Source organism: Branchiostoma floridae, chromosome 8, assembly GCF_000003815.2.
Source record: "Branchiostoma floridae strain S238N-H82 chromosome 8, Bfl_VNyyK, whole genome shotgun sequence".
Lineage (NCBI taxonomy): Eukaryota > Metazoa > Chordata > Leptocardii > Amphioxiformes > Branchiostomatidae > Branchiostoma > Branchiostoma floridae.
The window spans coordinates 25396825-25408786 of NC_049986.1; the positions used below are offsets into that span (position 1 = coordinate 25396825).

At 42.2% G+C, this 11962-nt stretch overlaps 1 protein-coding gene across 3 annotated transcripts in view; it reads right to left on the reverse strand.

The window, feature by feature from the left end:
- LOC118421677 (ras-specific guanine nucleotide-releasing factor RalGPS2-like) overlaps positions 1–11962 on the reverse strand; it is a 93935-nt gene that overhangs the window by 12413 nt on the left and 69560 nt on the right. For 2 of the 3 annotated variants that reach the window (XM_035829125.1, XM_035829127.1), the window contains exons 11-14: positions 5652–5716; positions 4216–4321; positions 3199–3285; positions 1371–1406 (exon numbers count right to left, since the gene is read on the reverse strand). In XM_035829125.1, coding sequence (XP_035685018.1) covers positions 1371–1406; positions 3199–3285; positions 4216–4321; positions 5652–5716 — 294 coding nt within the window. The remainder of the gene's footprint in view (positions 1–1370; positions 1407–3198; positions 3286–4215; positions 4322–5651; positions 5717–11962) is intronic. The other variant, XM_035829126.1, reaches the window with a different exon arrangement.

An 11962-nucleotide genomic window follows, 5' to 3' on the forward strand; every position in this document is an offset into this window, starting at 1 on the left:
CACAGATGAACTTTCAGCTGACTTTGTTGGACTAATTATTCACTGGCCAGGGTTATAATAAATGATTTTCTCCGTCCTGTGATTCTGTATCTGTACTATGTAGCCGGCATAACCGACCTTTGGCCTAACACACCAGCTGATTGGATAGAAAGGTCTCATGTTCCCACCTGATACAACTTACGGACAGGACTAGTCCAGTCCAGACACCCTTCTCAGATCTAAGTTTGGCAACAGGGACCAGCAGTCAATGAATCAGGGAGTGTGGGTTTGACGAATGTCTTATATACATCAAATGGGCAGCCTTAATTAAACAACTTGAAGGCATACATAAATCAGAATCAAATCTCTTTCTTGTCTGCAAGTTGACATCAGAAACATCAGTTCAGGATGAAATTTCTTCATTTTCTTATCTATCTGTTGTCTTCTTGATTCTTGTGAGTGTGTTGACTGCCACATAACTGTTGAGGCCACCCAGCGTTCTGTGCTGGCCCGTACTGAGGCCACCCATGGCACTCTGTTTTGGCCCATCCTTTAGAGGAATTGTAGCACTATGTATCAGCCCCGTGTGGTTGCCGGGCGGGTCTGTTGTCAGGGGTGACTAATTACGATGTTTGCCCAGACCAGTGATATTCCGGAGCGGTTGTGAGCGGACGGGTGTTCACATCGGGACTTCCCTGATCATGTAGAAGGTGACAACTCTTAACTATATATCTTTAAGGTAGGTGCTTTTCTTTACCCATAACTTTGTTGTCTCCACTCCTACATTGTGTAATATACAGTTCCACTCAGTACTGTTTACTTTGGCCTTCACGACCCCTGAAGATGGCCGCATCTTTTGTCTGGGTTGTGCCTGCCACTATTATCATCACGGGCTAATTTCTGTCCTGCACCGCTAACTGGAGTCTTAGGCTTTATCATTTAATATGTCTGTCAAACATGGTATTGTACAACGTCATGTTCTTGATGTAAATTGTCATTGGCACCACATGTACTAAAGCCTTGTACAGTCATGATGTATGTTTTCCTGACCTGAACCCAGACTGAAAGTCAACATGACAGCACACTGGACCATGCGTGCGTCTCCCTCAACCCCACCCCCCACTCACACACACACACACACACAGTACATGGGGAGGTCTGTATAAATCTGTGCTCACAGCCAGAACATGCTACACAGATTAAATGTTGAAGTTATGTTACAACATTTACTGTGAGCATGAGTACAATTATCAACTTACTGTTTCATTACAACTTTGAATGTTTAATTAAAAGTGCCTTTATTGTGTGACTTACAACCTAGTAAGTAAAGGCCATTATAGTTGAATAAAGAAGATCTGTAGTACAACAACACTGTAAGATGTGGGCCTTACCTGTTGGCCTCTGCCTGGACTGTATGGCACAGGAAGCTGCAGGGACAGAGAACAATGGTCAGTTTTACATCACATACATGTAGTTGTGAGTTTCAGCCAGGATGTCAAATCTGATGTGTCAGACTCTGAAGTGTGGCTGGTACATGTACAGTAGGGGAACCACTCCCACAGAGCCCAGGTCTGTACACTGAGACATGGGGTCTACTGGTCAGGGTTGTAAGGGGGGGGGGGGGTCCTGCTTCTTGCTAATACGTCTGGAACAGCCAAACCTTCACTTCCCTTTCTTTACTTCACCAGTGAATACTAGATAGATAAACTGACTCCAACAGAACCCTGATCTGTATGCCCCTGGTAACGGCTAATGTAGTCCTTAACCAGGGACAAAGCCACGCAGCCAATCTTGCATTTTTTACCGTTACACGAACCATCAGGTCTTCATCAAGACGAACAGTCAGAGCAGGCATTTTATACTCTATAATTTCTTCTCGTTCATTTGGCAAAGCCTGATGTATATATACGTGACTGTACAACTGGAGGAACTATCCTAACATGATGTACATTTGTGTAACCTTTTGCATATGATCCTAACGATTTAGTGGTTAAACCAGTTTTTCTAGTTAGCTATACTGGTATTGAATTGTTCTGACTAGTTCATTCTGCTTTTGCTGAAGAAGAGTGATGGATGTCACTCGAAACGTCCGGAAGTAAATATCCGTTTTTTATCCAGTTGTAGAGATTGAATTGTATTTGAATATAGACGTGACTGTACGTTTTTTGCTAAGCTAACTCAAAAAAGTACACTGTCTGGGCCTCTAAACAGAAACAACTCTTGCAGGAGATCTGACAACGTCAGTGGGAGTCCTTACACAAAGTTAAACAACACAATTGTAACTAGCATACAGGTGCTCAGAACCCTTCGAAATGCCTGCAGCTGAGCTATATGACCATTTTAATGTGTCCATAACCCACATGATGTGGATGGGGGCCCGGATGAGCGATGTTTTCCCCGAGCCGAGCTGCACCAGCAGGAATGTCCCGCCCGGGCGCTAAGTGGTGCCCAACACTATTTGTGAAACAGCCTTGTCCAGCCGGACCTCACTGTTTGCTCACGCTCAAGGCGAGGGGGGGGGGGGGGATCGCAAAGGTTCGCTGACCTCGAACTGCCTCTGCCTGACCTCCAACTAACCTCTGACCTTCAACTAAACTCTGACCTGATCCCTGACCTGAACATGACCTTCAACTGTTCCCACCTGATATGGCAGAATGCTTGAACAAACTGGAGTAACATTGACACAATCTAAGAACCCGAGGGAGTACTGTTTTCGTCACAGTAACTGACAAATATTTTGCACAGATTATGAGATCACAGAACAAAATTGTAATTTCCCCGATAAATCCCTGATTGGATGTTCTTACTGGTTACTGATTGCCTAGCAGCAGAATGGACCAATCACAACACTGGTTGCTTTTCAACTGAACAGACTGAAGCAGAACAGAGGTTGCTAATAGCAATGAACAGAACCAAAAGTAAAACACGTTGACTTAAAGGAATTGGACAGAACAAACACTAGTTGCCTAGCAACAGCACAGCACGGACATTGGTTGCTAAGCAACACGACAGCACCACCACCACTTGTTGCCTAGCAACAGTTGCTAAGCAACACAACAGCACCACCACCAACACCGCGGCTGCACCTACTCACCTTCTGGGAGAGACTGAGGTCTGGCTGCAGGAGGGACAGAAAGCGAAAGTTTACACCTGTCCAGAGAGTGAAAGTTTACACCTGTCCAGGAAGTGAAAGTTTACACCTGTCCACCAGAGTCTTACCTAACATCACCTGAACCAGTCCTGACTAGAGATGGTTGCCATGGTAACCAGTGATCTGGTGTGAGTTTACGTCTTTCCTGTTTCCTCCTATATGTTTGAGAACCATGCAGTCGTTAGTGATCGTTAGTGGCACATTATAGTAAGTCATTAGTGGTTGTTTAGTGTACCCAACTGAACATTTGTGCCTGATTTTGTGCCAGTAAAGACTTGGACTGCAGCTTTGGGGGTGTTACTGTACCAGAGACTGTCCAGTAGGTTACAGTTACTGTACCAGAGATTGCCCAATATACATGTTTGACTGCCTCTAACATTACATAATTATACAGTATGAAGACAGTCAGGTTAGGGTTAAAACGAATCATACTTGGGGCCGAGACTGTTCTGTACACTGTACAAAATTGTAGGTGTTTGACTGTTAGCAAATATACAGTATGGAGATAGGGTAGTGTCTCTACTGGTGCCAAGACTCTTCTGTGTGCATACTGTATCAAAATATTTGACAGTCTATAATATAATGTGTGAAGACAGGGGAGTCATGTCTAAGTGTTATATTATACATATATTAAGTAGTTTTGACAGTGGTGTATGGTGGGTACTGTTTGACTGTCTGTTTCTTGCTATGAAGAACAGGAGAGTTTTCCTTACTTTGTGCCGAGGCTGCAACCCTTGCGATGCGTCGGTACCGTTACAGTACATTATAATGTTTGACAGTATATAACAGTGTGTTTAACTGCCTCTTATATAATGTGTGAAGACAGGGGAGCCAGGTCTAGTGTTTAAGTAGTCCTAACAGTGGTGCAGTATTGTTTCAGTCTACCTACTTATTTCCACTAAGACCAGGAGAGTTAATCTACTAAGAACAGGAGAGTTAATCCACTAAGAACAGGAGAGTTAATCCACTAAGAACAGGAGAGTTAATCCACTAAGAACAGGAGAGTTAATCCACTAAGAACAGGAGAGTTAATCCACTAAGAACAGGAGAGTTAATCTACTAAGAACAGGAGAGTTTTTCCTTACTTTGTGCCGAGGCTGCGACTCTTGCGATGTGTCGGGACGAATCGGGGTGCGGAGGTCGGGGTGCACGGGCTGGAAGCCTTCTGGGTAAGCGCAGCTTTGCCGTTCACTGGGCGGGAAACGGGAATGGGCGCAACGTCAATATTTCGTACTCAAAACACTGTTTGTTTCTAGCTTCATTATGTGTCTAACTGCAAGCAAGCTTTCTTATTAAAGTCAGAAATTGCAGGAAACTAAAGTCCTGGTATAAGCTAACTATAAAAGTGTGGCACTTACAGTACATTAAAATATAAACCAACAAAAAACATTCCATACAGTCCATCTGGGCATTCTAGTTCTTCTGTTCATCCACAAACATCCATACACATGAACATGCAAACACTACCAACACATACAAGTGTGATGCCCTCTGCACATAGACTTCCTTCACATACTAGTATCCCAGAATTTGATACCATTGACATGAGTTTCCAAAAATTAAAATTTCTACTGGGAGTACATGCGAAATCTTCAAATGACGGCATCCGTGGTGAGTTAGGAACTTTGCCCATTTCGATCAATGCTGAGTTACAATTAATCAAATACTGGCACCGACTAGCAAACTTACCCGAAGATTCCTTACTCCGTGAAGCATATGATGTTTTACTTTCTGGTGAATACGATTGGACGAATCATGTAACTGACATTCTCAACTATAATGGATTTGGGCATGTATGGACAAACCCGAGGTTGTATCATGTTGATATGCTAACCGACCAATTACGACTCCGTTTACAGGATATATACATACAAGAATGGCATTCTTCTATCCAGAATAACTCAAAACTTTCCATTTATTCTACACTAAAGGAAAGATACGGACAAAAGAAGTATCTTTCGAATGTACACAATTTTGAACTTCGTAGAGCAATTACAAAGATAAGAATCTGTAGTCACAAACTGAATATAGAAGCTGGAAGATATTCTGTCCAAATGAGATCGAAGACGAACGTCACTTTGTAATGGATTGTTCTCTATATAATGACAAACGCACAGAGGTGTTCACATTACTTTCCGCTTGCTCTAAAGAATTTGCTTCTCTTTGTACGATAGATAAACTGAACTACATTCTGGGAGGCGATAATCCTCACTGTGTACAAGTAGGCAAATATATTCAAGAATGTCTATATCGTAGAAGCAATACTGTAAATGACATGCTAGCCCCTATAATATAGGCTATATGCTGATTTATTCATACCTATAGACATCCATGTATGTGTGTTTAGTTGTACTGTAAGTAGTTGTTATACATGTAGACCTTACGAAAGCCGCTGTGCTTTTTGTCGTGTCAATAAAGATTTGTATCAAACCCACAAGCTCTCTGCCTGCAGTGTACACAGCAGCTGCTAGGTGGCGCCTGTGTGCTCCTGACTAGGAAACAGCCCAGCCGACAAACCCACCTGATAAATCATCTCTGGCCACTCTTTGCAGCCTGCTGTTGCCGGGCTCGATCTTCAGGGACAACCTGGAAAACAGAACAACGTATCTTAGCAACCTGAAATACAGAACAGGACCTCTCAGCAACATGGAACACAGAACAAATGTATCTTAGCAACCTGGAATATAGAACAGGACCTCTCAGCAACATGGAACACAGAACAAATGTATCTTAGCAACCTGGAATATAGAACAGGACCTCTCAGCAACATGGAACACAGAACAAATGTATCTTAGCAACCTGGAATATAGAACAGGACCTCTCAGCAACATGGAACACAGAATAACGTATCTTAGCAACCTGAAATATAGAACAGGACCTATCAGCAACATGGAAGACAGAACAACGTATCTAAATAACCCAAAATATATAGCATAGGACCTCTCAGCAACATGGAACACAGAATAACGTATCTTAGCAACCAAAATACAGAACAGGACCTCTCAGCAACATGGAACACAGAACAACGTATCTTAGCAACCAAAATACAGAACAGGACCTCTCAGCAACATGGAACACAGAACAACGTATCTAAATAACCCAAAATATAGCATAGGACCTCTCAGCAACATGGAACACAGAGAAACGTATCTTAGCAACCAAAATACAGAACAGGACCTCTCAGCAACATGGAACACAGAACAACGTATCTTAGCAACCCAAAATAGATAACATGACCTGTGCCACAGATGAACAAGTTGGTTTGTTGACTTGAGGGGGAGGGGGGCTGATTTACAAGGATCGTGTTATTACTACTATTGGAGCAGCCAGTTTGGCAGCCGTCCACGTGGGGGTAGCTTTGCGGGTTCCATTGTTGGCAGATCCCTACAATAGTACACGACTCTTGGCTCAGGACCAGGTCTGGTTACTTTTGATCAGGGCCTTGTTCCTGACGGCCACTACTTCATTCAGACAACTCTAAAGCTTTTCTTGGCTCCCATCGCTGGTTTGGTGCTGGCAGCCGGGATTTCATTCACTCCGGGGGAAAAGCTTTCTTGGCTTGTATCACTGGAAGGGGCTAGATGGAGCTGGATGGAGCTGGCATTGGCTTTGTTGTTCTGGCAAGAACACTGTTTGGCTCAAGACCAGAGTTTTAAGAAAGCTTTTGTTACATTTGATCCCTGGCTTGTTGGCAGCAGCTACTGTATTTTTTCGTACACAAAAAGACCCGAGTTTCATTTCAGGAAAGCTTTGTTATGTTTGATCGCTGGCTTGTTGGCTACGACTACAGTATTTTGTTCCTTTGCTACAAAAAGACCAGAGTTTTAGGAAAGGTTTTGTTGCGTTTGATCGCCGGCTTGTTGTTGGCAGCACTGTTTTGTTCCGACAGGAAGTCTGCTTGGCTCCTGACCAGGTTTTAGGAAAGGTTCTGCCACATCGGACCTGCGAGTATTCCCAGGTGTGTTAGGCATTCTACAACACTTGTATTACAGTATTGTAATCCATTCTCCGATTTATGGCATATATGTACTCATTTTGCAGCTGCTTTCTACAATTTACAAATTAAATATGCTGGGTTTTTTTTGGGAGGGGGGGAAACAAAACGTGGTGTGTTTGTGTGTGGATGCCATCCATATTAATTATAGAGTAACATGGCCTAAAGTGAACAAATGGAACAAATGGCAGACTGAAAGAAGTTGGTTACTGGAACACACATTCAAAGATTCTTGCTGCCTGCTGTGCCTAATATAGTACCCTGTCCATGTCTACATGCATGTCCCACACTAACTAGACTCAGGGTTCTAGCTAGTGCATTTTAGCGTAGTGGGCCCCTACGCTAAAATTTGTGACCACTACGCTAAAATAAGAGCCACTACACTAATTTTTATTAACCAGTGTAGTGGTGCTTTGCTATCATTTGCTTGTTCAACAATGTCTAATCAATGTCTGAACAATGAAAAATGATAATATGCCATTCAAAACTGACCAAAAAAGCCTTTAAATTACATGTGATATCAACAGAGTGCCAACTTTTAACTCTACATTATCATAATCTCACCGTGAAGGGGCCAAGACCCCCCTACTCCTGATTGGTCGCTTCGCTACCATGCCATTCCCACTACGCTAAAATGAAATCCTGGCTAGAACCCTGAGACTGGTCAAACACTGCCAGACCACTTTGTAAGTGACAAGAATATCACGTCCAAGTCAGCCAGAGTTTGCTAGGTAAACTTATTTGAAGGCAGTCAGAGTATAATGGTCTTTTCTACACCTGTTACTCACAGGACTTCCTAAACACACAGCTTCCCTGTGAGTCTATCCTCTGAGTTGTCTATAAGTGTTTATAAGTATGGTTGATAACTTTGGAAACAGCCGAACATTGATATACACACGGATGTCATCCATACGTCATGTAATATTATATAATTATGATATCAATCAAATCAACAAACCAATACCTCATGAGGCAGTCTGATAAACTAGTGTCACAGATGTTTCTCCTTGTGGCTGCCACTGGATGGATCCTCTTTGTAACGGTCTGGAGTAAAACTAATTGACTTTGTCTTTATTTGGCTCCACAAACTAACATTCACTTCAAACTTGGGGTGTGTAGGGGATAACGCCATAACGGAAGAAGTTTGAATACTAATAATAGTAGAAATCATTCTGACTTCTGTCGTATTATTGAATAATATACTACAATGCCGTACCCTGTGTCTGTGCCAATCTGAATGTCCCGGAGTTAAACTAACTTCAACATCAAGGTGTTTATACTACAAATGTACAGTAGTCAGAATAAATAGTAATTAGTACAATACCTTACCCTGTATTTGTACCAGTCTGAATGTCTTTGTGAGGGTACAAAACTAACATCAACTTCAAACTTGCCAAAGGTGTTTATCACAGGCTGAACTACAATGTACAGTAGTCAGAATGAATGGACTACGTACGGTACCTTACCCTGTGTCAGTGCCAGTCTGAATGTCTTTGTAAGGGTCTAAAACTAACTTCAACATCGAGGTGTTTATACGAGGGTGAGTCAGAAAGTAATGCAAGTGGTTTCATAACAGAGTCGTTTTATTATCAATTGAGTTGAAATTTGGCACAAAAGTAGCGATATATGTCCTCTTGAGATTGAATGTTTTAAATCTGGTCTTTATAATTTTATGACCAACTGAGTTGATTTCAAGATGAACACACCCTTAGTACCTTGTCAGACTAGCGATTCCTCTAAATCTGACCCACTAAAAATCACTGTAGGAAGTTGAAATTACCCATGTATGATACCAAATGTCTCTATAGATTGCGTGCCAATTTTCATCTCTAAACTCGTAATGGTTCTTTATTTACAGCTGCTAGGATGCAGTAAGTTGTGTTATAGAGCTGTTGGATTTATACACGAATTCGTGGGTTGTTGGTTAAAAGACTACTTCCATTAACCAAAAGAAACGAAACTTTACACAGTTATTAACTGTTTAAAGGCCAAAAAGTGTGCTAAGTTTCATTTCTCTTTGTTAATGGAAAAGAAGGCTACGGAAAGTTTAAATAATAACACCGCAGATCTCATGACCCTGAAGACCGCGTATGCCTCACTCTACACCAGCAACGAAAAAAAGAAAAACTGCTCAGATTTCAGAGTTAAAATTAAGCGTGTGGCTTATAGAGAAATGCAGCTTATTACATGTGCAGGCTTAGTCTCCTACAATAGCAAACATTGGTTTAGGGATATTCTTAATTGTACGTTAATTGGACCTCTCTTTTCTTCTGACGGGATACCAAGGGTGTGGTCACCTTGAAAGCAGCTCAGTCACTCAGAAAATAATGAGCAACAAATTTTGATATTTCAATCTCAAGAGAAGATATGTCTTAACCTTTGTGCCAAATTTCAACTCATTCGATCAAAGAACGACTCTGTTATGAAACCACTTGCATTACTTTCTGACTCACCCTCGTACTACAAATGTACTGTAGTCAGAGTAAATAGTAATTAGTACAATACCTTACCCTGAGTCTGTGTATGTTAGTCCGAGTCTGTACCAGTCTGATTGTCTTTGTGAGGGTACAAAACTAACTTTAACATCAAACTTGCCAAAGGTGTTTATTATAGGCTGAACTACAATGCACAGTAGTCAGAATGAATGGACTCAGACAGTACCTTACCCTGTGTATGTATGCCAGTCTGAATGTCTTTGTGAGGGAGTAAAACAAACTTTGACACCAAACTTGCCAAAGGTGTTTAGGGTAAAAAGGTTGTCAGAATGAATAGCAGTATGCCTTACCTTGTCTTTACTCATAATTCACTGGACTCAACAAGCACACAACTTCTTTGTGAACAGGGCATCAAGGGAAAAACTAGCCCTAAGGCAATCTAAGGTAACAATAATCATGATCATGATAGCCAGAGCGAACAGGGCAATTTAGTATTTACCCTTTAAATACCAGAGTTAGTTGCAGGACTAACTGACAACAGAACTTCTCTTTGTGAGCAGAAAAAGACGTACTAAACGTTGCCCGAAGGTGTATCCAGCTGATGGTGCCGGTCAGACCCGGCGCACAGAGCGGCACTGTTGGGTAAAACCACTAAAAGTCAAACCCGAACCAGGGGGATATAACTCAGGGGACAGTGCAGGCGGAAACTGGGAAGACAAAGCCTCATTCACCATGTTGGTTGTACCACAGTTACTGACTGAGGTTAATGGTAAAAACTTCTAAATCTGATGATAAAACAATTTTTCTGGAGATGTTTTGGTTAACTTGAATAGGTAAAATTTAACGAACTCAAGGAAACAACATTATGGAATCTACTGGACATATCTGCAAGTCCCTGACTCATTCCACCTACAGCTGACAGCAACAGCAGAAATGTGTCTGCCTGCAACAATCCCTCGAATCACAAAACTGTCCTACCCAATCCTGTCAGTAATAAACAAGCTTTCATCTCAAATGTGTCTTATGTCAGCTATCATTGGTGCTGTAAATGCCATTAGGGATCTATGAAAGGTGATATGATCCACCTAAAAACATGGTTTTGGGGGCCCAATGCTTTTTAAGAGTGCCCACTGTGTCATGAGTAATACAGGAGTGAGGCTACAGATATAAGGACATAATGCAGAGCCAGGTCACCCCAAAGGCCAAAGGCCTGCGCACACCACTAGGCATGGCCTATTGTGTAGATAATGGGGATATTATTACTCATTAGGGATTAAACCATTACGATAACTACTGTGCAAGTATGGAGCAGATTTGGGTACTTTTGTACATGACTAAGTATATATCCTATACTCTACCTGGCAGGTACATGTACACATCTAGATGCATCACCTATTGTGTGCAGGTTTGGCACTCAGGTATGTCTCAGGCTATCCTGACTTAGACTTTCTCTAAGTGTCACAAAGATTAGTTACACTCAAGAAGATAAATACTGTAAACAGTAAACTACTGTTATGTGCAAGTACCATCATGCACTAAAGCAGGTACCCTGTACAATGACTATGCCATTCAGGTTTGAGCCCCCTAACAGCTTGTTCTGGAACTGCAGGGAAGTTTTTCGGACATGTGAGTGAAACACGGGAAGTTTAGAGTCCTCACAGCGGAGATTTACACGACCTTCCATCTTCACCCCGCCCTCAGTAGGGGTCGGGTTCTAATGGTGTCTTAATGACGACTTTAGGGAAGATCAGAGACATTCGGCAGACATTATCTCCTGAGAAAGGTCACCTGAAGGCACACAGCTCCGCAGGGCGTCTTAATCACGGCTGAAGGAACCCCCTCAAGCCAGCGTCTTAATTACAACTTAAGTAATTGCTCAATGAGGACATAATTGAGGATCTATGTTGGAGGTCAGGTTGGGTGAGGTTGACTTTGTATCGGCTGTCCCCATTGGACAATAGGCCGAAGCTTCAATAACAGAGGTGGTGATTGGTTGGGAGGTTTGGAACAACACCAGACTTGAAAAGGCAGTGTCTGTGCTGGAAGGCTGGATGTCGGGGGGAGACTTGGGCAGAGCTTAAGGACATTTTCTTCTCCAGGAGGGTCGGACACTTTCTCCTGGTCAGTTTCTCAAGACTTTCACTCCCAATCAAGGTAGGTACAGTCCCGTCACTAAATCAACAGCTTCAACATCTTCAGATATAAAGTTTGAGAGTATAAAACGTAGAGACAAAGAAGTGTCTCAACTTGGGTTTGATGGTGTTTTGTTTTAGTTTACAATTCATTTCGTATCCTTGGGCATCTCTTCTGAATGACAAATTCAGACATTCTGAATGACCAATTTGTGCGCGAGTCTCATTGAGGACCTTTGACTGTTATATTTATACGGTAGTACCACCAAGA